Below are 24,102 nucleotides of genomic sequence, written 5' to 3'. Positions count from 1 at the left end.
TGGAAAGGAGACTGGGCAGCAGGTGACAGGGTGGGTTCAGGTGCCCTGACCATAGGACAAGCATCCACATGCTGCCATCAATGGGGACATGCACCTCAAAGGGGAGGGACATCCTTGAGGGGGTCCCTAAAAATGCCTCTAGCCACCTACACAGTATCCTGGGGGTGGGGGACCCTGGCAGCCTCCTCTATCGCCAGAAGTTCAGACAGAGGTACTGGTGGGGAGGAGTGGTGACCAGCACACTGCAGAAACACCCCAGACTCCCTGGACTCCACAGGCCCAAGCTGGGGGATAACCGCAACTTCGGCCCCTGGCTGGTCTGCCAGGTATGGGAACCTGAATCGGGGCATCTGACAGATGAACAGGGGACCAAGGGGCTGCCCAAGGCCCTGCTGGGCCCTTATCGGACCTTGGTTCCTGATGAAGGACCTGCTCTGTCCTGTGCGTGTTCACCTGGTGCCCACGGTCCTGTTGGAGAGCCGGGCTCTGGGGTGAGGGGGCACTTAGAGGACCCGCTCACCTTCCAAGTTCATGGCAGCCAACCTCTCCACTGACACATGCAACAGGAAGTTCTCCATCCCGTAGAAGAAGAAGCCTTCACAGCTGCCCAGGAGCTGCTCCCACTCGGCCTGGCTGCACAGGGAGGGGGCTCAGTGGGCAGGGCGGCCAGGCAGGGACAGGCAGGTGTCCCTGCACAGGCGGAGGTCCAAGTCTGTCCTGAAGCTCCCGTGACACACTCCCCAGATGTGTTTTTAAAGCAAAGACATCCTACTCGGTCTCCCCTCCATCCCCACTCTGTTGCTGAGATGGACGGAGCCCCGTCCACTCCCCCTTTCCGCATGGCCTCTCCTGTGTCTGACTCCAGGGTCCCAGGACAGCCGCTCTCCTGAGACAGATGGACCCCGTGTCCCTGGAAGGGACCCCATCTCACTGGGCATGGCTCTGGAAAGTACTAGAGGGACACTTCCCTGACCCCAAGCACGCCCGGTCCCCAAGGGCACCTGCAGGACACGCCCCACTGGACTGGCCGAAGGACCCTGCGCAGGGGCACCCCTGGGTGCCAGGTCCTCAGCTGCAAAATGCGATGAGGACAATGACACCCTGATCCCGGCACCACAGAGGCGTGATGAAGAGAAGTCAGGGCGTCACAGGACAGAACGGGGTTCAGGCAAGAGGGGGCCAGAGGGAGAGACGCAGAGACAGGGAGGGGAAGGGGCCCAGGTGGAGACTGAGGACAGCAGCCCCAGAGCAGCCACCTTGGTGCAGGTGACCCCCCCACAGGACGGCGTCCTGGGGGCCCTGACCAAACCTTGGAAAGGGCTTTTTCCCCAGATGTCCCGCCCATCGCGCAGTGAATGTGTCTTTGAATTTATCCAAAATTTCCCGGGTTACAGAGACAGGAGTCAGCGTTTCTGCAACGAGAATGGAATGGTGGCAAAACATGAGCCTTGTCACAGGCGTGGAGCACACGGGGCTGCGGGGGCGGCGCCCGGGCTCGGCCTCAGGGCGCAGGGCGTGGTGGCCCCTCGCTCACTGCAGGTGGAAACGCTGGTCTCCTTCCCTCCCTAAACAGTGGGAGCCCGGGTGGCACTCCTGCCTGTGGAGGCCCTGAGGAGTCATCTCCAAGGCCAGGGCACCCCAAGCCCCCCACCCCCTAACTGGATGCGGGGCAGAGGCCTCGGCCAAACACCCAGCACGCTGTCCCCCGGAGTCCAGGCCACACCCGAGGCCGTGGGTGGGGTGGCCTGCTCGGAGGGGCGTGGGAGCGCTCACCTGGGCCCTGGGCCTCCTCGAAGGGGTCCACGACGACTGGGCTCTGGTCAAGGAAAACCAGGCCCACGGGCTCGTGTCTCGGGCAGTGGGGCCCAGCAAAGGATACACTTGAAGTTATCCGAGTTGATGAGGATGCTGTCAGGGGGGATGACCCGGGGCGCGCTGCCCTGTGACGGCAGACGGGGGTCATGGGGCTTCACTCCGGCGCCCCCGGCCCTCAGCCCCCAGCCCGCGGGGCCTTGCCACCTACCTTCCTGCCCCTCTTTGCTGGGCCTCTCTTCTTGAGCTCTTTGTTTCTGGCGTCCTTCCTCGCGGTGCCTTCTGTTGGGGACAACCAAAGGAAGTGGTGATGCCGAGGAGTGAGACAAAGGCCGGCGCGCGACCCTGGCGCACAAACGCCTCTCCTTCACTTTGAAATGGTTAGTCCAGGGTTGGGTGGGCTTCGCCTCAATGAAAAAGCAAGAAGTAGGGAGAATGTTTATTGTAAGTTTTCTAAAGCTGAAATGACTGTAACGTCTCAAAATTAAAGGCTCGCAGGGCGAGGCAAGGCCTGGGCCAGGGCCACCCACTGGCCATTCACTCTCCACGCTGAGCACCCGCCGTGCGCAGGCTTCGGTGGCGGCCGCTGGCCCCCGGCTGCCGCTCCCGGCTGCAGTCCCGCTGGGTTCCCCCTTCCGGCCCCGTCTGCGCTGTCTGTCCGCCGGCGTCGGAGGCGCTGACGTGGGTCCCCTGCCTTGTCCTGACTTTCTTCCAAACGACCAGTCTCTGCCTCCACTTTCTCTCCCGTCGGTGGCTCACGTACTTACTGCGGCCCGGCCTCTGCTTTCTTTGAATTTTCTGCGTTCTTGCTCTAACTTCTTAAATTAGATGCTTCCTCGTCAGCGTCATTCCCACCCTTTTTCAACGCGAACATTTAACCTGAAAGGTCCTTCTAGGGTGACGAGGGGCTCCCTTCACTGGGGACTTGCGCCCGGAGGCAGCTCCGCGGGGTCACCTGTGGGTGTTTTACTGGTTCCATCCTTGATTCCTCTTTGATTTACACGAGTTTCGTCGAGGCACCATCTTGGGTCTTGCATGTGATCCACGCATCGGGTCTCGCCTGTACTGGGCTGTCACACGGTTCGGTTACAGGACACGTGCTGTTTGCTGTTTGCTGTCCATCCCGGCCCATCCTGGCTCCATTTCCCTCTTTTCCTGCCTCTGTTGGACTGAGCACTTTCTACGACTCACCCCCTCCCCAGTGTGTGCGCTGTGACTGCTCAGTGGCGGCGAGTCCCACCCTGGGGTGCGTGCACTCGGTCACGCAGAACCTGACGACCTCGTCCCCTGGGCCCGATCCAGCGCTGCCCGACGGCTCCGGTCACGAGTGTTACACGCCCCGCAGCACACTGCGACTGTTTTCTGCGCGTGGCTGCCAGGCGCCCAGGGGACGTCAAGAGCAGCAGCCTCAGCGCCTGCCTGCACCCCCGTCTTTCCCGCCCGAAGACACGCCCTGCCGGCGTTTCCGTGCCGGTCGGGCCCCGGGGGCAACCCCCTCGGCTGCTCGGAGCCTGAGCAGGCCTTTAGCTCCCCCGTGAAACTCACTTCACAAAATGTCTAGGCCGACGGGCCTGTTCTTTAATAAGGACCTTGGTCACTGCGTTGCTTCTGCCAAGGACTGTCGCTCCCGCCTGAGTTCTCCAGGACAATCGTCTTTCCCTTTTTAACCACCGCCGCTCACCGGCGATGGCCGACGGGCCCTCCCTCCGCTGCGCTGCTCCTGGGTCAGTCTCCGCCCCTTGTGTTGGGTTCATTGAGCCTCTTGGGTCTGTGGAGTCCGTTTCATCGAACGTGGGAAACTGGCCACTTTACCCCAGATCCCGCCCGGGGCTTTTCCAGGGGAGCTGTCACCCGGCCAGTCCAGTTCTGCTCTGCCGACTGCCCTTCTCTCCGGGGGGTCAGTCCCCTACTTCTTGAATGTCACCTTGTTGGGCGCTGAGACTGTGATTTCCACACGTCCTCATAAGCTCTCTCTGGGACGCAGTTGTCACCTGGGAGCAGGTGGGGCCTCTACAGCTGGTCTCTCCAGGGCAGGGCAACACCCTCTGGTGGTCGGACCTAAGCCCTGGGGATATGATTCTCCCCTCTGGCTGGCGGGCACCTGGGACCCTACCAGCCCTGGCTGAGCCCTCAGGACCGTGTCTGCTGCCACAGGCAGCTCTGGCCCTGGCCATGGCGGTTTCTTCACACCCTGTACTGACCAGCCATCAGCCGAAGACGTGGGTGACCCTCTGCAGACCCCAGGACCTGCTCTTGTCGCTGGGGGTCCCCAGACCTCCAGCCTAGGGGCACGGCAAGGCTCTGTCTGGCCCCTTCCTTTGGGGATCACGGTCCCCACTGCCTGATCTCCAATGTCTGAAAACTATTCTTTCATGTATCTCGTCTGAGTTTTTCCTTGTGTCGGTTGGAAGGGCAGATTCGGTCCTTGTGATTTCATCTTGGATGGCTGCAAAAGTCCAACCCACTTATTTTAATTGGATTTGATGCCCACTGAAGTGCAGTGTTCATGCAGAAATCCGCACACGCCCAGCATGGAGGTTTCCCACGCACCACCCGTCTGCACGCCCAGCACCCGCAGCAAAGCCTCGCTCCCGTCCCTGCCTCCGAGGCACAAGTTTGTGAGGCCAAGAACAATCCTGACAGAACACTGGGCACACAGGAAGTGCCCTATCAGTCTCTTTCTGATCATTATTTTTTAATGTTTTTTTTTATTGATTTCAGAGAGAGGAAGGGAGAGGGTAAGAGACAGAGAGAAACATCAATGATGAGAGTCACTGATCGGCTGCCTCCTGCACGCCCCCGACCGGGGATCGAGCCCACAACCCAGGCATGTGCCCTGACCGGGAGTCCAACAGTGACCTCCTGGTTCACAGATCAATGCTCAACCGCTGAGCAACACAGGCCAGGCTCTGATAATCACTTTTTGACAGACATTAACGATAGCATATGATAAAAGTAAATAGTTCCATTTGGGAATGAACTACCAGTTGGCCCAGGGCGACCCTCACCTGCCTCCTCCTGGTGGAGACGATTGCACAGCATCTGGAGGGAGAAGTCCCGCGACACAGAGGACACCGTCCCTTCCCTGAGCACAGACAGGCCTTCCAGGGGTAGCTCCAGGAGGTGCCTGTCCACGATGAGGACCACGCTGTCAGCAACCTCAAGCTCCACTGTGGACAGAAGGCCTGCCGCGGGCAGCAGGCATGAGCGCTCGTGATACATGACCAACCCTGCATCACGTCACCGCTGAGGCCACCGGCTGACCATGGCGGTCCCCCTTGCAGAGAGAGGGGGCCCCAGGACATGCCAGGCTCTCTTTGGGAGAGACACTGGTTTTGATGGTACAGCCGGGCAGGGTCACAGGGATGTCGGGTCCTCCGTGGCTGACGACATGCCCCAGCGTGGGTGGCCACTCCCTGAGTCAGGTCCCAGAATGAGGTGGCTCCTTCCAACCAGGGAGCCTTCCCAGCTGTGACAGCAAGGGCTCTGCCCGCAGGGTGCACGTGGCCACGAGGCACCGGCTGCCCTGGAGCCGACCTCAGTGGTCAGGTTATAACAACATCTGGTGGACACACAGCCTCTGAGACCCCCAGCACCTGTGGGGCTCAGCGCCCTGGGACACCCTCGGAGGGAGGCCCAGCAGGGCAGCTGGGCAGCTGCCAACCTCCTGGGCTCTCCCAGGTGGGGGCGAGTCCCAGCCCAGCCTCTGTTCACCAACAACCGAGGGAGGGTCCTGAGGTCAAATGACTCACCCCTGGTGCCTCCTGCCACTGCCACTCACCCTGGGGCATGGACAGCTTCCGCTCCTTGTCTTTGCCCTTTTGTTTCCCAAAATCCCCGATGATGGAGGGAATCTGTATTCTGAAAGGCAAAGGCACCGTTCAGGTGTTAAAATGTCAAGCGCATCGCTTTGGATCGTCTCTCATTAACGCTGCGAGTGCCACAGACACTCTCCGTGGCTCTCTTTGGGAGACCGGCCTCGCGTGGGGCGCCGCACAGGCGCAAGCAAACGGGGCTCAGGACCCTCGCTGACCGACTGGCCAGCCCAGGAGGTCCCAGGCCCGACCCTCTGCCTGCTTTCCTGCCAGGAATACATCAAAGCACCAGCCCCTCGCCCTGCCGTCCCCGCCCACACCCCACCAGACGTGACGTGAGGGGCAGGGTTTAGAAAGACTTTAGGCAGGACCAGGACGTCTTCCCGATGGCACACAGGACAGAGCCCGGCATCCTGGAGGTAAAGGGGCATCTTCACATGCTGAGACCCTCGTGAAGGACATGGGGTCCTGAGGGGAGGTTGGAGTTCCCGGATGAGGCTCCCCCCCACCGCCCAGCAGAGTGTTGGCCTTCAAACTGGAGAAAGGGACCTGGCCTCAGGGCAGCGGAGCAGCGTGAGCAGCGGGCTCAGGTACTCCTCCGTGGCCTCCAGGACGTCACTGAGTTTCTGGAGAGTCTGCCTCTGCCTTTCAGGGTGCACGCCTTCTGCTCCCTGTCCAAGCCAGACAGCCCATGATCAGAAGGTGTCAGGGGGCTTCATGGGATGCACCTGGTTAGAGCAGAGGGGCACAACCCCGCTGCGGGGACCCCACATGGAAAGGAGACTCCCGGAAACAGCCTGACGGCCAGGGCCCAGCTCGGCAGCACAGGAAGCTCCTTGCACCCACCCGCCTGCCTTGGGCACCAGGGTCCTCAGGCCCTTGCAGACCGTGCTCCCTGCTGGTCGATTTCACCTCCCACCCCTCTGAGAGCCCCCTGGTACCCCCAGCCCCATGGAGATCCTCTGCTCACGTCACAGAGGCATCTGCGTCAGACTGGACTCAGGGAGTCAAAAAAAAGTTGACCCCGTCCAGCACGGGGCCAATCTGGGTGTCCCACAATGCCTGGGGTCTTGAGGACCAGTGCCCCTTACCTGCTAGGGGGTCCCTACCAAGCTCCCCCCACACGCCTCACTGAGGCCGGGCCAGGGTCCCAGGCCCCTGGTAGGGTGGTAGCAGCCCTACCAGCTGGGCCTGGGCCGGTGCCTCACCCAGCCTTGCTTCCGGGCTGTGTCCTCGCTGCACACCTCAGCCTGGGTCTGCTCCCGGAACTGCTGGGCACTGGCCAACAGGCCAGAGAAGGCAGCTGGGCTCACTGCCACCCGAGCCACCTTGCAGGAGTCTGTGGAGACAAACACCACCGACGTCCCACATGTGGCCTCACAGGCCTGCCCTAGTAGGTGAACACTCGGAATTCGTGAGCAAACTGTGGGCACAGGGCTTCTCCACAGGCTCAGCCGCCCAGGAGGCTGGCCCTGAAAACAGCCCCGGAGCCCAGCCAGCACCCATCAGGAGGGCACCCATCAGGAGGGGTGACGGGCCGGGAGAGCAGGGGTCCTGAAAGGCAGAGGAAAGAAGGGAAAACAGAAACCAGGCATTTGAAATGGGCTGAAGCTGCAGACCCTGCAAGAGGTTAGCTGGGAGCAGCTGGGCCAGTTCTCTGGGACCCGGGGGGCTGCCCCAAGGGCCTGGGCCTGACCGTGGACAAAGCTCATGGTCACTCAGGACGAGTTTCAGAGATGGCACATGTGCTTAGGGCAGTGCAAACAGCCAGAGGTCCTGAGGAAACAGCAGTCTGGAGCTTTCCACAGCGTCAAGTGAAATGCAAGCAGAATTAGGGGCCTGAGCATGAGGAAGAAGTGGGGTGTCCAATGCAGAAGAAATGCTCAAGGGGCCGGAGGGCAGCTGATTCCTCTCCAGTATGACAGGCTCTGAAGTAGCAGGGGGAGGTGGGAGGGGGCCAGGTGATGGTAATGGTGTGATGGCGTGACTACGGCTAGAGCTGGGTGCAGGTGTCACCGCGCTGGTGGCTGGGGCTCCGCTACTCAGAGATGCCTCTGGCCAGACTTTGCTGATCCTGCCCAACCCCCAAGGGAGGGGGAATGGAGTGGGGGGGGGGGCTGGGGTCACCACGCCCAGGGGAGGGACCTGTGTCTGGAGGTGTCACAGGTGTGCCCAGCGCCGAGAATGTGATGGATGAACTTGCTCCGGGGACTCACCCACTTGAACCACCCTCCCTTTGGATGTGGGGATGAGCTTGGGTTTCTCGTAGGCAGCACCATACAGATGGGTCCTGTGGGCAGGGCAGGATGCAGGGTAGGGTCAAAGTCCAGCTCGTGGGGTCCCAGAGCAGCCCCAAAGATGCAGTCCTGTGAGCCACATACCCCCCCAACAGGAGCCCCCTCCCCACCAGCGCCTTGGCTGAGTCAAGACACAGAATTCACAGCCATGTGGGCACAGCTGTGAACCCTAAACCACCCGTGGCCTCCGCTGGAGGCTGAGCAAAGCCCCTGCTCTCCAGACAAGGGAACCTGCTCTGCCTCATGTGAATGTTGACCTTCAGACCAGACGCACAGGCCCGCAGCGGACAGGAGGAGGTGCCGTGGCCGCCCCCGCCCTGCTGTGGGTGGAGAGCAGGCGCCAGAACAGGGACAGGCCTTACCTGTCGGGAGAATGGTGCAGAAAGAGGATCCGAAAAGTGGCAGGAACCTCATTCAGGAGGTTAAAATGTTGTTCGGTGACCGAGAGATTCTGCCAAGCCTGTGTGACAACCAGATCAGCGAGCCCACGTGCTGGCCGGGGCACCCTCTCTGCTCAGGAGATGCACCGGCTGGGTCTGGGCAGGGTTCCGCCTGGGCCGGGGCTGCAGAGCTCGTGACCGCCACAAGGGGGCAGCAGGTGCACGTGGAATTCCCCTGCCCTCCACTAGTATCAGAAACCTGATTTGCATGACCCAAAGCGCCTATGCACCCAAACCAAAATACCACTTCCCTCAGCCCTCCTCCCGTCTCCACACCACACACAGGCCTACGTGCACACGTGCACAGACAAGGGCACAGATGCACACAGCTTCATGGGCACACACCACCCTGTCTCCTCTCCCTGCAGCCTCCTGGCGGCAGTGGTCGGCCCTGTGTCCCTTCTCCCGCTGTGGTCCGTGCACTGACAGGTCTGACGAATGCCAGAGGGTTCCAGCTGCCCGCTGTCCTGCACACCACCCCATCCCCAGTGAGCTGGCCACTCAGAAACATGGCTCCTTCTTTCTGATGAAATGAGCTTCGAATTTGCAAAGGGTGGCCAGGGTTAGAGGGCATCCCCAGCTTGGTCACCTTGGAAATGGCAGCCAGCTTCTGCTCCACATTAGTGAACAGGCTGGTAGAGGTCCGCTCCTGGCACCTCAGCCTGTCATCGAGCTGCAGCAGGGCTGCCAGCTGAGAGCTGCTGGTGTTGGCCGTGGCCGTGAGCAGAATTCCCCGCATCATCTCTGAGACTGAGCAGCTCTGGAACAGACCACAGAAGGTGTGAAGGCCAGGCCCGTCGAGGCTCATGGGCCCACAGGACATGGGTTAGAGGGGCCTGGGTTCAGGGGAACCTCAGATGATGCCCCCCCACACACACACTTCTTCCAGTGACTTGAGGCTGCTCCTCTAAGTGAGCACCATCCTTCACACAGGCCCCAGTATCAGCCCGGCTGGTGGGGCCCCCAACAGAAGGGAGGCACAGGGTGCTGGGGACCTCCCTCCCTTCCCAAGGCAGCCCAGAGGGTGCACAGAGCAGAGCTGCACCTGGGACAGCGCCAGGAACTGACAGGCGGCCGTGGGGTCCAGAGTGCCAATGCACTCTACCATCTCCAAGCTGGCAGCCGCCGCGACATCCAGGAGGCTGTTGCCCAGGGCGACCTGCAGGCACTGCAGCAACACCTCAGAAGCCTGGGCCAGGTACTGCTGGGCCAACACCTTCCTCCTCTGCGGGCACAAGCTCAGGCTCAGTCCGGCTCCATGGGAGGAGCGGGCCCAGGCAGGCAGGTGGGAGTAGCAGTACCTTCAGATCTGAGCCTTTTTTGCTGCGCTCCTCAGGGGCCGTCCTGCTGGCTGGCTGGTTGCTGCCATGCTCTTCACTGTCCCCATCCTCTGGGTTTATCTCCAGACCCTTGAGGTTGTACAGCTCTGCTCCCGCCTAGGGGACATGCCACCAGTCAGTGGGCATTTGCTGGGACACCGCCCAGCCCCAGGAGTGCCCATCTGTCAGACATCTCTGCAGGATCCCCAGGCGAGGGTGCAACGGGCAGGTGCAACCCGATGGGGAACAGCTCTGGAGGCTCAGCCGGGCAGCACATGCCTTGATTGGTCACATGCTGTGCTCCCTTTCCTTCAGCCCTGAAAATCCAGGCTCCCTGGGCCCCAGTGCCCAGCAGCTCTGTGCAGCTGGGACCGACTGAGTCAAGTGCCCACCTGCCCCAGGGACTAGGGGATCATGGGACTTGTGCCAGCCTGTCTACAGGACAAGCCATCCTGACAGGATGCTCTGGGATGCAGTGGGCCCAGGAGGACTTGGGTTGAGGGAGGAGCTCTGGGTTTGTGGGGTCACAGCAGGGAGGGTCAGGAGAAAGCCGGGCTGGGAAGGAGCTGTCTGGGTGGGTGGATTTCTTGAAAGCTCCCTGCCTGGCCACTTGGGATTTAGTGCATGTCTCCCTGACAGTCCCTCCTGGGGGTATTGTTAGTGCCACTTTGTGGACAAGGCCCCAACCAGACAGAAGGGGCATTTGTCTACCTCTACCTGACCCAGGCCGCCTGTGCAGGTGCTCAACAAATACTGGTTGAACAAGGGGCTATACTCCACCAACTCACCCAAATGCGAGTCCTGACCTAGGTCCTGGGGACCCAGGATAGAGCCCACTGGGGCTGACCTCAGGGCCTGCGCACTGGCTGGACAGGGATGGGGGCACCAGCCCCAAATCACACTGGGATACAGAGTCATCTGCTTGGGGCGAGGGTTCTTCCTAAAGGCGCAGGGTGAGGAGGAGGAGCCTGGCTGCACTGTGGGGCACGTGCTTTCCAGGTGAGGAGGCGGCATTGGCAGAGGCATTTATGACGGTGACCTGCAGTGACAGCGGCTGTCACCAGAGCTCCTTCCGATGAATAGGGAGCTCCCACGGGGGCACCCTGGGGATGCTGGGCAGCCGCCCGGGGGCTAGAGAGAAGGGTGAGGGCCTACACGCACCATACAGCCACGGCCGGGGGCTCAGCGCGCACTTCAGCTTCACTGCGCCGTGTGGGGTACAGTGCCCCCCTGCATGTTCGCACCTGTGCGCAGGCAGCCCCGGGCTCCTGGGCAGGGAGCTGCTGAGGTGGAGGAGGCACCAGGAGCCGAGACCACATTTGGCGCTGGGACCCCCACGTGCGCCCCCCTCTCCCACCTCCTCTTTGACTGTGGATGGAGACAGCTCTCCATCCAGTCTGTCCTCAGAGACCTGCCTTTCTCTCCTGCCCCAGGGGTCCTGCTGGCAAGACTGCTTCTTGCCTTTTCTCCCCTCCAGCCACAGCACCCTTCTTATCTGAGGACAATCTGAGGCCTATTTCATACCCCAGTTCTGAGACCAGGTGAGTTCAAAATGCTTTGTTTTTGTTGTTTAAGCACAGGCGATGGCTTGGTGCTGAGCTAGAAGCAGGAGAACGTACCAGGAGGCTCTCCTCCCAGTAGAAGGCGGGGCGCACAGGGTCTGCCTGCACCGCCAGCAGGTGCAAGGCCTTCCCCACCAGGCCCAGGAGCCGCGCGCGGATTTCCACACAGCTGGTGCTCAGCGGCTGCAGGCTCCCCAGCTGCGCCAGGGCAATGTGGGCCAGGGTCCGCTTCAGCGTGAACCATTTCTTCAACACAAACCGTTTTAGTTACTCCTGCCTCCCATCCCAGAAAAGGCAATAGGCCCACCCTCTAATGCCCCCAGGGCCACCATCTAATGCCCCTGGGACTGGGGACATCAGAGCAGTCTGAGAAACACCCCTCCATGTTGGGGATGGTCTCCAGGGCTTAGGTTATGGGAAAGTCACTAAAGTTTGTTTATATAACCTCAATTTAGGGCTCAATGACATGCATGAGCTTGTATAAAGTTAAATTTTAAAACTATCTTTGATCCATTTATAGTTATAGCAAATTAATTTCACTCATAATGCATGAAATCTAAAAAATGTCTAAAATAGCAGAATATTTCCTTCAAAACAAATATTTTGCAGATTAAACTTTTTTTTTAACAAAATATAATTCATCTTAGGGACTTTTTCATATTCTGACATAATTGTCAGAGCAAACTCAGAACTTGGGAGGAAATTCATGTGCTCTGGAAACATCTCCAGCGTGCCCCAGTTTCATTAGCCAATTAGGTCCCCTCAGATGATCAAATGAGGCCCTTCCTCAGCAAGGCTGGAGACCTCCCCAAGCTATAGGGGGCAGTGGGGAGCAGCAGGGGGCAGTGTGGGCTACGAGGGCTGAGATCTCAGAGGGGTGCGCTGTGAGCTCTGGCCTTCAGATTCCCACTGGTTAGCCCTCTGCTCACAGCGACAGAGCCCCCATTTACAGCGGGACAACCCATGTGGATCCGAGAACCCCCAGGCTGACCCCGAGGATCGGGGCCCAGTCGGTGTCCAGGTCAGTTACCAGGCCGGTGGCGGTGAAGTCGCTCATGCTCTGCAGGTAGTCGGCCAGCAGCTTGCCCATGGAGTCCTGCCTGAGCTCCCGCTCCTGAGGCTCCTCCCAGCTGAGCTGCAGCATGTCCAGGGACACCTCCACCAGGCTCAGCTTGAGGCGCGCCAGCTTCCGCATCAGAGGCGTGTTGACGTTCTGTAACTGACATGTTTGGGGACGAAGTCAGAGCACTGGACGCTTCTGGCCAGCTCAGTATCTCCGACTGGATCGGCTTTGATGAGGCATCACTGACATGCTGCACCCACAAAGCATCACAACGCAAAACATGGGCGTGCTCCTCACGCCCCACACCCCTCAGGTCTGTTGTCCCTGCCTCTCACCACCACGCTCTTCCTGGACACCCAGCTGCGTCCCCTCGACTCGGGCAGTCGTCAGCCTCACCCGGGTCCCCCCCTCCGGCGGTGGCCACGGGACCACGGACAGTGCAGGGCGACCTCTGCTCAGGGGCGACGATGGCATGGCCCAGGTCCGGGACACGCACTTACATCTTGAAGGGACAGGAGGCCCTGGGTGCTGTGGAACAGCTCCTCCTCCTCGGCCACGGCTCGCTGGGCCAGGCTGTAGGCCTCCAGGTGGTACACAGTCCTCTGCTCTTCGTCGCTCTCACTTTGGGCACATAACCTTCCCGAGACGAAGGGCGGGTGTCCGAGGGGCAGGTCGCCAGCAGGGACACCGTGCAGTGTGTGCTTTCTGCAGAATCGTACTGTGCATTTTATTAGTACTTAAAACGCTATGAGTTGGTGTTTTACATGCACAGACACCGTCAATGTATCTGAACACGACACTAAGTGCGCTCACATCCTGCCTCGTGGACACCAGCTGTGTGTGAACAAGCATGCGTGGGCAGGGGTAGCACGTGCACATGTCTGTGACACGTGTCTACACGTGTGAGATGTGGCTGTGTGCGTGTGCGTGCCAGCATGTGGACACTGGGTGGTGGCTGATCCCTGCGGCGTGGGGTGGTGGGAAGTGTGTGTCGGGGGTGGGGGTGATGGGGGCTGTGAGGCGTTTGCAGAGACCGAGCAGGTGGGAAGGACAGAGGTGGAAGGACAGGAGCGAGGACACCCGTGATGAGCTATACTTGAGGGGCACCCCAAGTGGCTGCAGACTCCCAGGGCAGGTGCCCCAGGGGAGATGGAGGAGGCCCTATGGGGCCAATGGGGGCCGATGACAATGTGACAAGGAGGAAAGCTGGCCACGTGGGGAGCAGCAGTGTGCAGGGGGCTTCGAGGATGGGAGGGGGGCCTGTGTGCAGGACTCGGCAGGGCCAGTGGCTGTCGGGGTCCAGCATGGGCCTTCAGGAGCCTCAGGAGGGACAGCCCCCGGCGTGGGCGGGACCTGCGGCAAGGCTCTCACCTCTTTACCCTAGCCCGCTCCAGCTTTATGTCCACACAGTTCTCTTTGTAGCCGCATTTGACAAACTTTTTCTCAATTTCCAGCAAACAATTATCCAGCTCGCTCAGCAAAAATGGGAATTCAGAAGGCTCACTGTCCACTGACTCCTGGGTGATTTGAATCCGGAGCTTCAGACACCTGTGAGGGACAGAGGGACACTCCACTTTCGGTTCTGCTAAGCATGTGGCCCAACATGACACCACCCGATGTCACACCACCCAATGTGACATGGCCAACAGCTCTAGGGTGACAACTGTCCACGTGGAACCACAAGGGCCTCCACCCCTCACCCACAATGCTGAAAGGAGCAGCTTCAGGAGTCTTTGCGAAAACCACAACTCAAACGGCCACATTCTTCAGACACGACACAGTGAAGCGAGAGAGGGACAGCCCCACCCCAGGCGTCCATTTGGAAACTGAAAACCACTCTCCCAAATGACCGCAAGACAGAGAAGGGCCCATGGCAACGGCCCTGGCTCCCGTGTGGGACCTGCGGGCTGCCCGGGAGTCCAGAGGTGCGTTTGCTAGGACAGGAGGCAGGAGGCACGTGGCCTAGGTGACGGACTCAGGAGGTGGGAACAAAGAGTGCCAACAGCCCCTCGCCAACACAGAAAGGAGAACTTGACAAAGCAGCAGCAGAAAATAGAGAACCCAAGATGACCCAAAGCCCCCTGTAACACAAACGCGGCTTCTTTGAAACAGTCGGATAAACGGGATTCTGAGATTCTGCCGTCAAGGAGGAGAGGGCAGTGAGGGGACAGGCCCCAGGTGCAGCCGTGGTAGAAGCTGCAAGAAAGAGGCTGTGAGCAGCTCACTGGCACAGCCCACACCTGGGGGGAACAGTTTTCTAGAAGACACATCACCAGGGAAATGGCTCGAAAATAAGCTGAGAGTCTGGAAGACTAACAGTCATGGAAGAACTAGCGCTGCTATTAAAAGTTCTGTCCCCAGCACATGGGCCGCTGGCCCAGACGGGTGGAGAAACCCCGGTGTGTCCCCCGTGGACGGACACGGGGCTCTGAAAACCAGCCGGAGCGGAGCAGGGGAAGGCGGCTGCACACCGGACCCGCTCAGCCCTGCAGGGCACCGAGGGGCACCCCACCCAGTGGCCAGCACCCGGCCTGGCGGCGCCTGTCCCTCAGCCCAGGAGGGGCCACAGGAAGCCCACGCTGTGCTTGTCGGGAAGTGAAGGCTGTTCCCTGAGAATTTAGCAGCATAACAGGGCCGCCTGAATCTCTGCAAAGAAAAGCAGAGCACGCTGCCCGAGGTGAGGCTCTTCTGACTGCCCGAAGCCACGGTCCCCAGTGGCCGCGACAGACACTCTGCTTCTCAGAGCAGGTCTGAGGCACGCTCAGGACACTCGAGAGGCTGTGACTACACGGCCCCCGCGTTGCGATCCTCTCAACTCCGCACGGCAGCTAAGTGTTTCTCACGGGAGTCACCTGGCTTCCAGGTCCGTGGTCATGAATTCCAAGATGGGCGCGCGGTTGGGTCTTTCTTTCTTGAGCACCCTGAAGACCTCGATGAGCTTCTGAAAGAGCTGGCAGACCTGGGGGCCGCACCGCGCGGCCGTCAGCGGGGCCCCAGCCCCCTCCCGGCAGCGCGCGGGCCCGGCCGCTCCTCACCATCACTTCCTTCCCCTCCTTGCCCGTGGACAGGAGCGCGTCGGCCAGCGTGAGCGTGGACCGGTACCAGAAGTCCTCGCCACCGCCCCGGCGCTGCGCCGCCTCCACCATCCTCCGCCCGTGGCTGTAGTTCCTCTCCTTGTTGGCCAGCTGTGCGAGGAGGTGCAGGCACTGGGATTCCGCGCAAGGGTCTTTCACCTCCTAGAAAAGACAGGACATGCGGAGACGGGGTGGGGAGTGAGCGTGAGAGAGACAGAGATAGAGAAACAAGAGACAGAGAGACAGGCACAGGCACAGACAGGCACGGTGGGGGGGGGGACACAGAGGACAGAGGCGGAGAGGGGACAGTGCAGCAGCTCCAGGCCTGCATCCGTGTGCTGGGCTCCTCTCCGACCTGAAGGCATCTCTACATTTGCCCCGGGCACAGGGAGGCCTTGAGGCCATGCGTGTGCTAAAACTCACTCGCAGGATTCCGGACAGCGGTCAGGGCCCTGGGAAGGCCCTCCCTGTGGCAGGGGCTCCAGTGCACTCCCACCATCTGGGGACACAGTTTAAGGGCTTCCCTGAGGCCTCGGCCCCCAGGCCAGGAGTCTCTGTCCTAATGCTGGTCCAGGGCTGCCTCTGTCTTCCATTCACTGCACACGGCCAGAGGGGTCTGGGGGTGGGAAGGTGGGGTGGGAGCCTTGCTGGCCTCTGGACTGACCGCAGGCTTTGAGGGTGGCTGGGCCTAGAGAGAGCAGCCAGCACACAGCTCAAAGCTGATGACGCAGGAAGGCCCAGGGGGCTCAAACCTCTCATTCCAAGAGCCAGGGCCCCCGAGGGACCAGCGCAGGCAGGCTTGGGTGCAGTTACAGTGGGACAGTGGCCGGAGTGGAGAGAGCAGAAGTGGGCACAGAGAGGAGGCAGGCAGGGAAGCTGGGCACCTGCACGGAGGGAAAGCAGGGACAGCACTGGAAACTGGTGGGTGCAGCGGGAGGGACAGGTGACAGCTGGGTACTGTGAGGGCCCAGCGTGGGAGCAGGTGCAGCCACTTGCCCAGGAGTACACAGAGACAGGGCTCAGTTCCAACAGACACCCAGGGAAGACGTCCCCAGCCGAGCGGTCATCTGGGTCTGAGTGCTGAGCCTCAGGGAGGAGCCAGAGGAGGGCAGAGCCCCAGACTCTCAGACGTGGGGTGTCTGGCTAAGGGGGTGGGCGAGGGGAAGATGCTGAGACAGAACAGCCGAGAGACACCTGTCCCCAATGCCTGAGACCTACACACACCTGTTCCCAATGACTGAGACCTGCACACACCTGTCCCCACTACCTGAGACCTGTACACACCTGTCCCCAGTGCCTGAAACTGAGATCTGAACTTCCCAAGGCTTTGAAGGTGCCACTGAGTTTTTACATCTTTATTAAGGACTTTTCTCCCTCTGGAGTTCTTCAAAACAAGTGGCCCTCCCAGGGAACACAGTTTTGAATGCTGGACAGAGACAGACGACCTCTCTGCAGCATGGAGAGCAGCTGATGCTGGCAGGAGGGACGCACTCCTGGGCCTCCACTCCATCCTGGCTTTCCCCAGGGCACCCATCCTTGTGGGAGACACAGCCCAGGAGGAAAGCTACGGCTCAGCTGAAGAGTGAGACCCCAGAGAGGCGACAGACACCTGCAAGGCTGACCTTCAAAGAGAGAAAAAATTCATGGCAGGGGAAAAGGGGCTGGCGCACCATCTGCCTCTGGAGGAAGGAACCCGGGGTCTCTCCAGGTCCTCACCCCCTGCCCGCCATACACCACTGAGAGGCCTGCAAAGAAACAGAAAGGGACCCTGCAATTCAGGAACAAGCCCACAGCAGCTGTGGGAACAGGCACTGTATGTAGCAAACGGGTCAGTGAGCTCAGGACAACAGAGGAAAAGCAGACAAAGGACAGGAAAGGCACTTTCCTCAGAGAACTGGTTCCTAAAAGAGAATCACACACGTGTTCCAGACCAGGGAGATTCCAAACTCGCTTCAGTACAGACAGGCGCCGTCTCCAGCTGGGCGTGGGGGGCAGGGGGGGCAGGTATGGCCCCTACCTGGAAGGCCTGGCAGGCCTCGGACAGGAGCAGCCTCGCGGGCTGGTACAGGTCCATCTCGAGTAGAACTTCTGCTTTGAGGGTCCACAGCAGGGGAAAGGACGTGCCGTCCAGGCCTCTCCCGGTCTCTCCGTTTATCTTCAAAATCTGTAACACACCGAGGCCGGCTCTGCCTCATGTCCGTGTCTATGCCTGATGCCCGTAGTCCAGCTTTCCTCCTGGGCACATGTCTCTTCTCACCCAACCAAGCCACCACCAGTTGCGCCAGAGCTGGTTCCTGGGCAGCACCTCCTCCCTCCCCTGCTCCATGCTCTGTGCCCCCTCTCCTGGACCAGGCAGCACCCTGACCCATGTAGGACAAGTCTCTAAGCTCTAACAATTCAACAAGACCATGAGGGACCATGTCATCCCCGTGCAGGTCACACACTGAGCCTGTCCCAAGCAGGAGCCTGCACACCCCACAGCCTGGCTGGCATCCAAAGTGCTGACTGTGGGGCTCACCATGAAGTCCTGAGAATGGCTCTCCCATGGGGATAAGCGATCTCTGACTCCAGATAAAAGCAGCTGGGGTGGGCAAGCCCACAGAGGGGAGGGGAACGCGGGACAGTGGCCAGACCCACAGGCATACTCTCTGGCTGCGAGGGCCTCGAGCTTCCCAGTAATGTGGTCTGCACCCCTCGGTGCCACCCAGCCCGTCTTCTCTGAACCGCTGCTTGGGCCCCTGGTGGGCCCTTTCTAGGGTGGTCTGTAGTCTCATCTTCCCCAGGGACTTCCAGGGCCCATGGACAGGACACAAGCAACCCATCCCTGGAGTTCCCAGGACACTGCGGAGGGCTTTGGCCGCAGCCCAGTGGCAGCCCTGCCACCACCCCCCTGGGCAGGGAAGCAGCAGCTCTGGCAGAGCCCGGCTACCTGGTCCTTCGCCACGAGGGGCCTCGTCTCCGCTGGCGGCCTGGCAGGCGTGGGCTCACTCAGGACCTGCATGCTTTCTTCCAACAATGGTTCTCTGTTCTTCTCCTTTTTCAAGGCAATTTCTTTTCTGAAGCTAATGTAAGTAAAACAAGCAACGTGCTGAAGAAGAAATGCAATGGCCAAGGGATACTGGAAGTGTTTGATGTCACCAGCAACGAGCTACTAATTAAAATGTCTACAAGAGGCCACTACTTACTTGTGTGTTTACAAAGATTTTAAAAATACCCACAATTTAGCAGCACATGGGACTCCTAAATTCATGCTTCTTGCCCACTCTCTCCCCCAACTCCAGACTCACGCAGCCGGCTGTGAATCTGCCCTCCCGCCCTGGACGCCCAGGCAGGGCTCCACCCACCGAGAAAGGCTCCGCTCCCTGCGGGGTCGGCCTCCCGCGGGTCTCAGCAAGCCTGCCTCCCTCGCCTTTGCCTTTGCCACTCCGCCTGGACCCGAGAGTTCTCGGTCCTCTGTCTCCCCTCCCCTCGCACGGTACTAACCCGGGAGATGCCCGCACATAGGAGGGAAAGTAATAAACTGCACCTCCAGCACAGCTTCCCTGGACCCTGACTCTCTGAGCACTGTACCCCTGGGTCCTCCCAACACCCACTGTCCGGCCATACTAAGCAATGGGGGCCTGGAGCTCGGCGGGGACACAGCCGAGAGCAGGGCCACACTGGTCACGTCGCTCCTTCTTCCCCAAGAGCCCTCACCGCTGCACACACCTTGCCTGCTCCATGTCGCCAATGTAGGCCTGTCCCACCACGTCCTCGTGGGCAGCAGCTGCTTCTCTCAGCCTCAGATCGGAGCAGACCAGGGCGAGTCTGGGGAGGGGACCGGGGCACTCGATAAAGATTGGTGAACAAAGACAGAAATGTGTAACTGGGTAATATTTTCAGTAATTTGTCATGCTAAGCAAAATTGTTAGGAAAAAATAAGAGGTGGTGCTATCGAATTTCAGGTAGAAAAAAGCTGACACATTTGTTCTTATCTTTGACTCAACACAGGTTCATAGCCTCACGGTCACCTTCTGAGGTCTAAGCAAGGCACACGGGACGGCGCCCTGATTGCCCATCAGGGCCATGCTCTGCTTGAGTTCTTATGAAAAGCAATTTAAAACTTTTTATTGAAGTACAGATGACATGCAATATTACATCAGTTTCATGGTGATTCGACAGTGACCCACCTTATGATGTGATCACCTCACTAAGTCACACGACCAACCATATGTCACTGTGCAAAGTTGCCATTTATTTGGAAAGGATTTGAAGCCTACAGAAAGGTCACACAAACCCTACAGAGATTTCCCTGAAAAGAACACAGGTATACTGACCGAAGGTGGTAGAGATCTTTGAGGCTCTTGCTGTCCACCACGCAAGCGGAAATTAGGACACCCAACTGCAGGACCGGGATTGTGAGCTCATAGAGGGACATCTTCTTCAGGGCCTTGACCAACTGGTCCAGATAATATAAAGTATATGTCTGCACAAATATACAACAAACATGTAAGGCCAAGGGGGAGGAAGGTTGGCCCACTAGCTCAGAGGGTCTTTCTTCAGAGAACTCTGTCCCTCACAGTGCAAGCACAGTGCCTGGCACCCAGCCGGTGTCCCACAAGTGTTTGTTAAGTGAATGAATGAGTGAATGAATGAATGACATGCTCTCTTCCTTCCCACCTTCATTCATAGCTTTCATTTTGTCATGTACAATTGCCTATAATCTCCAGCACTCAAGTATAGTTAAAGATTGTCACAAGAAACAATCCATTTATGAATTTATTCAAATGAATATTTTCATTTCATTTTTCCATGAAAAACTACCAATCCATTAAAAGTAGAATTTCTTTATGTACACACACAGCGAATACTTCTTATAACGTTGCACTAGGTTTGATAAAAATAATTATTCTTCAGTGGAAAATTAGAAAAGTTGGATACACTATGCAAAATCTACTTAACCGCATGGAAGAATGAACAACGCTGAGAAAACATGTCGGGGTACATTTGTCATGGCCAGCTCTGCACTAAACCTGAGACTCCAGGTGATTACAACCAGAACTGACAGGATTTCGGGGGAATCTGAGCAGCCGCGTCTGAAGCCTGCCTGGGGACACACAGCAAAGGAAAGGACCGCACGACCTCCTGCAGAACGGGAGGGGGCGCACTCTCTACCCGCAAGCAGAGTTTGAGCTCAGTATCCAGACACTGAGACAGTGTCACAGGTAGTCACCTGCTTTGTGACAAATGTGGCATTCTCAAGAAGGGGGAAACGGTTCTTCCACAGCCTCCCCCTCCCCCAATTTCAGGTGGACTGCAGGTCTAAATCTGACATGAAAAAACTATAAAGCTTTGGAAAAATACTGTAAGAGAATATCTTCATGACTTTTGGGAAGGAAGGCTTTTTTTTTTTTTTTTTTACACAGGACACTGAAAACACTAGTCACAAAGGAAAAAGATTAAGAATTATTATTAAATGAAAACTAGGAAGCCCCGGCAGTCAAGACACAGAGTGAATGGCGATCTGCTATTCATAAATTGTCCATGTTTTTTTCCAGACTGGAGAAACCATCCTTCCCATCAACAAGGAAAAGGCAGAAAGCTTACAAAAAGTGGGCAATGGACTGGACAGGAGATCACACAAGAGGACACCCAGCAGCCACAGGCATTGAGAGGTGCCTGACCTCGCTGGAGCCACCTGAGGCACCACCACACGTCCGCCAAAGGGCCACCGTTGAGAAGGGAAACCATAGGCGTCTGGTGAGGATGTGGCAGCGGGAGCTCTTGCCCACTGAGGGGCCCTGACACAGCCACCGTGGAAGGCAATTCGGCCATGCGCACTGTAGCTGGCGCGCACAAACTCTGCCACCCACACCCCCGCCGGTGGGTGTGTCCTCCAGACGCGTGGGCACGAACTCTTGCAGCCACCCCATCGATGGGAGCCACCCCCCGGAAACCACCCAAATGTCCGTCAGCAGTGGGACGGACACGTGGAGTGTGGCCCAGGCGCACAGTGGAATACTCCGCAGCAGTGAAGGCGAGCAAACTAACAAAGCCACGGGGGCCCGAGGACGCCACCTCACAACACCCAGGATCACACGCTGAATGACTCCACTTTTCAGAGCACAAGACACAGGCAGAATCATCTGGGCTGAACAAGGCCCCCAAAGTCACCAGGTGCTGCCCCGCACCTGTGCATGGGACCTCACATGGCAAAAGGGCTGTGCGGGTCTGATTAGACCCGGACCCCAGGGTGGGAGGTCAGCCGGGATGTAGTTGTGCGGGTCCTCAGAGGTGGGAGGCAGAGGCGCGGCACCTCATCCAGACAAACCCCGTCAGGTGCTTTTCTCCTGGGACACATTTCGCACCAGAAACCACTGGCCGAGCTGCAAGTCAGGAGCTACAACGGCGAGGCGGGGATGCAGCCGGCAGCGTGTCACCCAGGCTGGGACAACTCCTGTTAACTCACCGGCCTCTGGATACTGGATGTGTTAACAGTAAAGTCGCTCTTGTCCTGTTTGAACGTGGCTGTCACCTCTTCCGAGCAGAAATAGGAAGCCCACGCCTCCACGCTTGCTGGGACATCTTCTGGCTCTTTGCTAGGAGCCGGGGTCTGACCCTGTGAAGCAGGAACGCAGGGTTTGCTTCATAAAGTGGAGCTGAAAGGTCCAGGTGGAAGCTGGTGCAGAGGCGGGAGCCGCGAGGCGAGCCCCTGCGCTCTCCCCAAGATCCCGGCCCTGAGCAAGCCACCCCGGGCCACATCTGATTTCACATTCAAAACTTGATAAGACATCACTCCCGGGAGAGTGCGACTTATGCTTTTTGCCCCATGCATCACGGGGTCCACCTGCGGTGTCCAGGCCACGACCTGTGCCACCCACGGATCCGCGCTCAGTAAACGATGGGCGCCTGGGCGCAGGCGGGAGTCGGGCTCTGTGGGGCTGAGCAGCTGAGGGCGGCAGGAGCACGGCCACGTGGACAGGCGGACACTCAGGTGAAAGGTGGGGCGTGCGGGACAGGCCCCGTGTGATGGGAAAACTCGCTGCCGCAGAGCTCCCCCTCCCGCCCAGCACCCAGGACCAGGCATGCCTGGGGGTCACCCTGCAGGGACTTTGATCCGTGACTTGCTCTGGTGTGGGATCAACTCCAGGAAGAAGCCAGACACCCCCCCATCACCCATTACCGTCCTAGCACCCCTGGGGGGCGGTGAGAGGGGGAGGGAGAAATCACGGCCTCCATCTTACAGAAGAGGGAACTGAGGCACAGAGGAGCCTGAGGCCCGCAGCTGGGCGCGTCCCGCCTGCACCTCTGGGGAGGCGCGTCACCTGCTTCGAGTCCTTGCTCCTGTCTCTGTCCTTGGCCTTCTCCTTCTCTTTCTTAGGCAGCAACAAATTCGAACTAGCTGTTGTTGGGACTTTACTTTCTGAAACTGATTTTCCTACTGTTAATAAAGAAACCTGGGAAAACACAATACGAATTTGCAACATTAAGAACAGACGCGAGTCCCCACGTTCCTCCCAGACGCTCAGATCCAAGGGGCGGGTCAGCGGTCCTGAGGCTCAGAGTGGCGGCCTCCCGTCCATTTGCCAGCGGCGGCCAGGCCGGTGAGCCGTGGGCAGAGGTGGCTGCAGCGTCCCTGGGGTGGGACGCTGGGAGGTCCTCCTCTGCACAGGGGGCGTCCCCTTCCGGACTCTGCACCCGCAGGGGCAGGGGGCGAGAGTGAGTGCAGAGGGCTTTACAGTGAGTCTCCCGTCCCTAATCAAGAAGGCACCTGGGTCACATCCAGCGGACCCCCTTACAGAATCCTGGGCGGGGGCGGGAAGTCCTTCCCGTTCTTCCTGCTGCCAAGGGGCACAACTGGGGCCTGGGGGCAAACTTGCCCTCAGAAACAAGTCCTGTCCTGACAGAGCTGCCCTGCAGGGGACACTGCCGCAGAAGGTTCCCCAGAGCAAGAGGCCACCAAGAGCTGCCAGGAAGGGGGCTATAAAGAGGTGACGGGAAGGGGGCAGTGAGGAAGCCATGCAGGGAAGGGGGGGAGAAAGAAGATTCTGGAAGCCCAGCAGCAGGGCTGCTGATGGTCAGGAAAACACAGGCTTCGGCCAACTGTCCTTTACACACAGCAGCCTGGGGGACCCTGGCGGGGTGGGTTTCAGAGGAGGGGCCGACTGGAGAAGCAGTGCTGACGGGAGTGAAGTGGACAGGGACACACGCTTGCCATGGAGAGACACTGTGCATGTCTCGGTCTTTACAGACTGTTTGGAAGCAACAAAACTTAGCCATAGTCTGGTCCCAGAAAAGCGGAGTCCCCCCCACCCCCCGGTGGCAGCGCGGCCCCACCTGCCAGATGCGCCTGAGGAACATGTAGGCCATGAGGCAGTAGTCCTGGTAGTTGGCGGCACTTGGGGACACCATCAGGGCCAGCAGGATGTAGGCACGGGCCAGCGCCTCTAACTGCCTCACGCTCCACAGGTTCTCCAAGGAGACTGTCCCCGCGTCCTCAGCGCCCGGAATCTCTGGGGCCGCCTGCGCCTGCAAGGGCACGTGCTCTCCTGCAAGACAGGGTGCCGCGGCTGTGGGTGCCCCAGAAGTGACGTCCACAGCCTCGGCCGTTTCCTCTCTGCCCTTCTCCCAGGCCCTGGGGGTCAGGCGGCAGCCACCCGTTCAGTGCGGGACACTCGTCCCAGGAGCTGAGTCCTCTTTCGGAAGGTGCGCCCATCGGTGCAGGGGCCAGGGCGTCTCCC

At 59.3% G+C, this 24,102-nt stretch overlaps 1 protein-coding gene across 1 annotated transcript in view; it reads right to left on the bottom strand.

The window, feature by feature from the left end:
* Positions 1–24,102, bottom strand: part of CFAP46 (cilia and flagella associated protein 46) — a 52,401-nt gene that overhangs the window by 2,540 nt on the left and 25,759 nt on the right. Inside the window, exons 29-55 of the mRNA XM_081158411.1 lie at positions 23,699–23,910; positions 22,687–22,818; positions 21,831–21,980; positions 19,699–19,847; positions 19,091–19,189; positions 18,312–18,444; positions 17,400–17,546; positions 15,344–15,544; positions 15,161–15,267; positions 13,680–13,856; positions 12,809–12,944; positions 12,276–12,464; positions 11,303–11,491; positions 9,666–9,800; positions 9,410–9,589; positions 8,954–9,124; positions 8,287–8,384; positions 7,844–7,917; positions 6,836–6,966; positions 6,177–6,298; positions 5,594–5,673; positions 4,821–4,997; positions 2,024–2,094; positions 1,880–1,940; positions 1,774–1,809; positions 1,310–1,412; positions 521–633 (exon numbers count right to left, since the gene is read on the bottom strand). Of these exons, the coding sequence (XP_081014537.1) occupies positions 521–633; positions 1,310–1,412; positions 1,774–1,809; positions 1,880–1,940; positions 2,024–2,094; positions 4,821–4,997; positions 5,594–5,673; positions 6,177–6,298; positions 6,836–6,966; positions 7,844–7,917; positions 8,287–8,384; positions 8,954–9,124; positions 9,410–9,589; positions 9,666–9,800; positions 11,303–11,491; positions 12,276–12,464; positions 12,809–12,944; positions 13,680–13,856; positions 15,161–15,267; positions 15,344–15,544; positions 17,400–17,546; positions 18,312–18,444; positions 19,091–19,189; positions 19,699–19,847; positions 21,831–21,980; positions 22,687–22,818; positions 23,699–23,910 (3,573 nt within the window). The remainder of the gene's footprint in view (positions 1–520; positions 634–1,309; positions 1,413–1,773; positions 1,810–1,879; positions 1,941–2,023; positions 2,095–4,820; positions 4,998–5,593; positions 5,674–6,176; positions 6,299–6,835; positions 6,967–7,843; positions 7,918–8,286; positions 8,385–8,953; positions 9,125–9,409; positions 9,590–9,665; positions 9,801–11,302; positions 11,492–12,275; positions 12,465–12,808; positions 12,945–13,679; positions 13,857–15,160; positions 15,268–15,343; positions 15,545–17,399; positions 17,547–18,311; positions 18,445–19,090; positions 19,190–19,698; positions 19,848–21,830; positions 21,981–22,686; positions 22,819–23,698; positions 23,911–24,102) is intronic.

The sequence above is a fragment of the Miniopterus schreibersii genome (genome assembly GCF_964146895.1).
Source record: "Miniopterus schreibersii genome assembly, chromosome: 14".
NCBI lineage: Eukaryota > Metazoa > Chordata > Mammalia > Chiroptera > Miniopteridae > Miniopterus > Miniopterus schreibersii.
The sequence above is the reverse complement of the archived record's forward strand: the minus strand, read 5'-3'. Positions and strand labels throughout refer to the sequence as shown.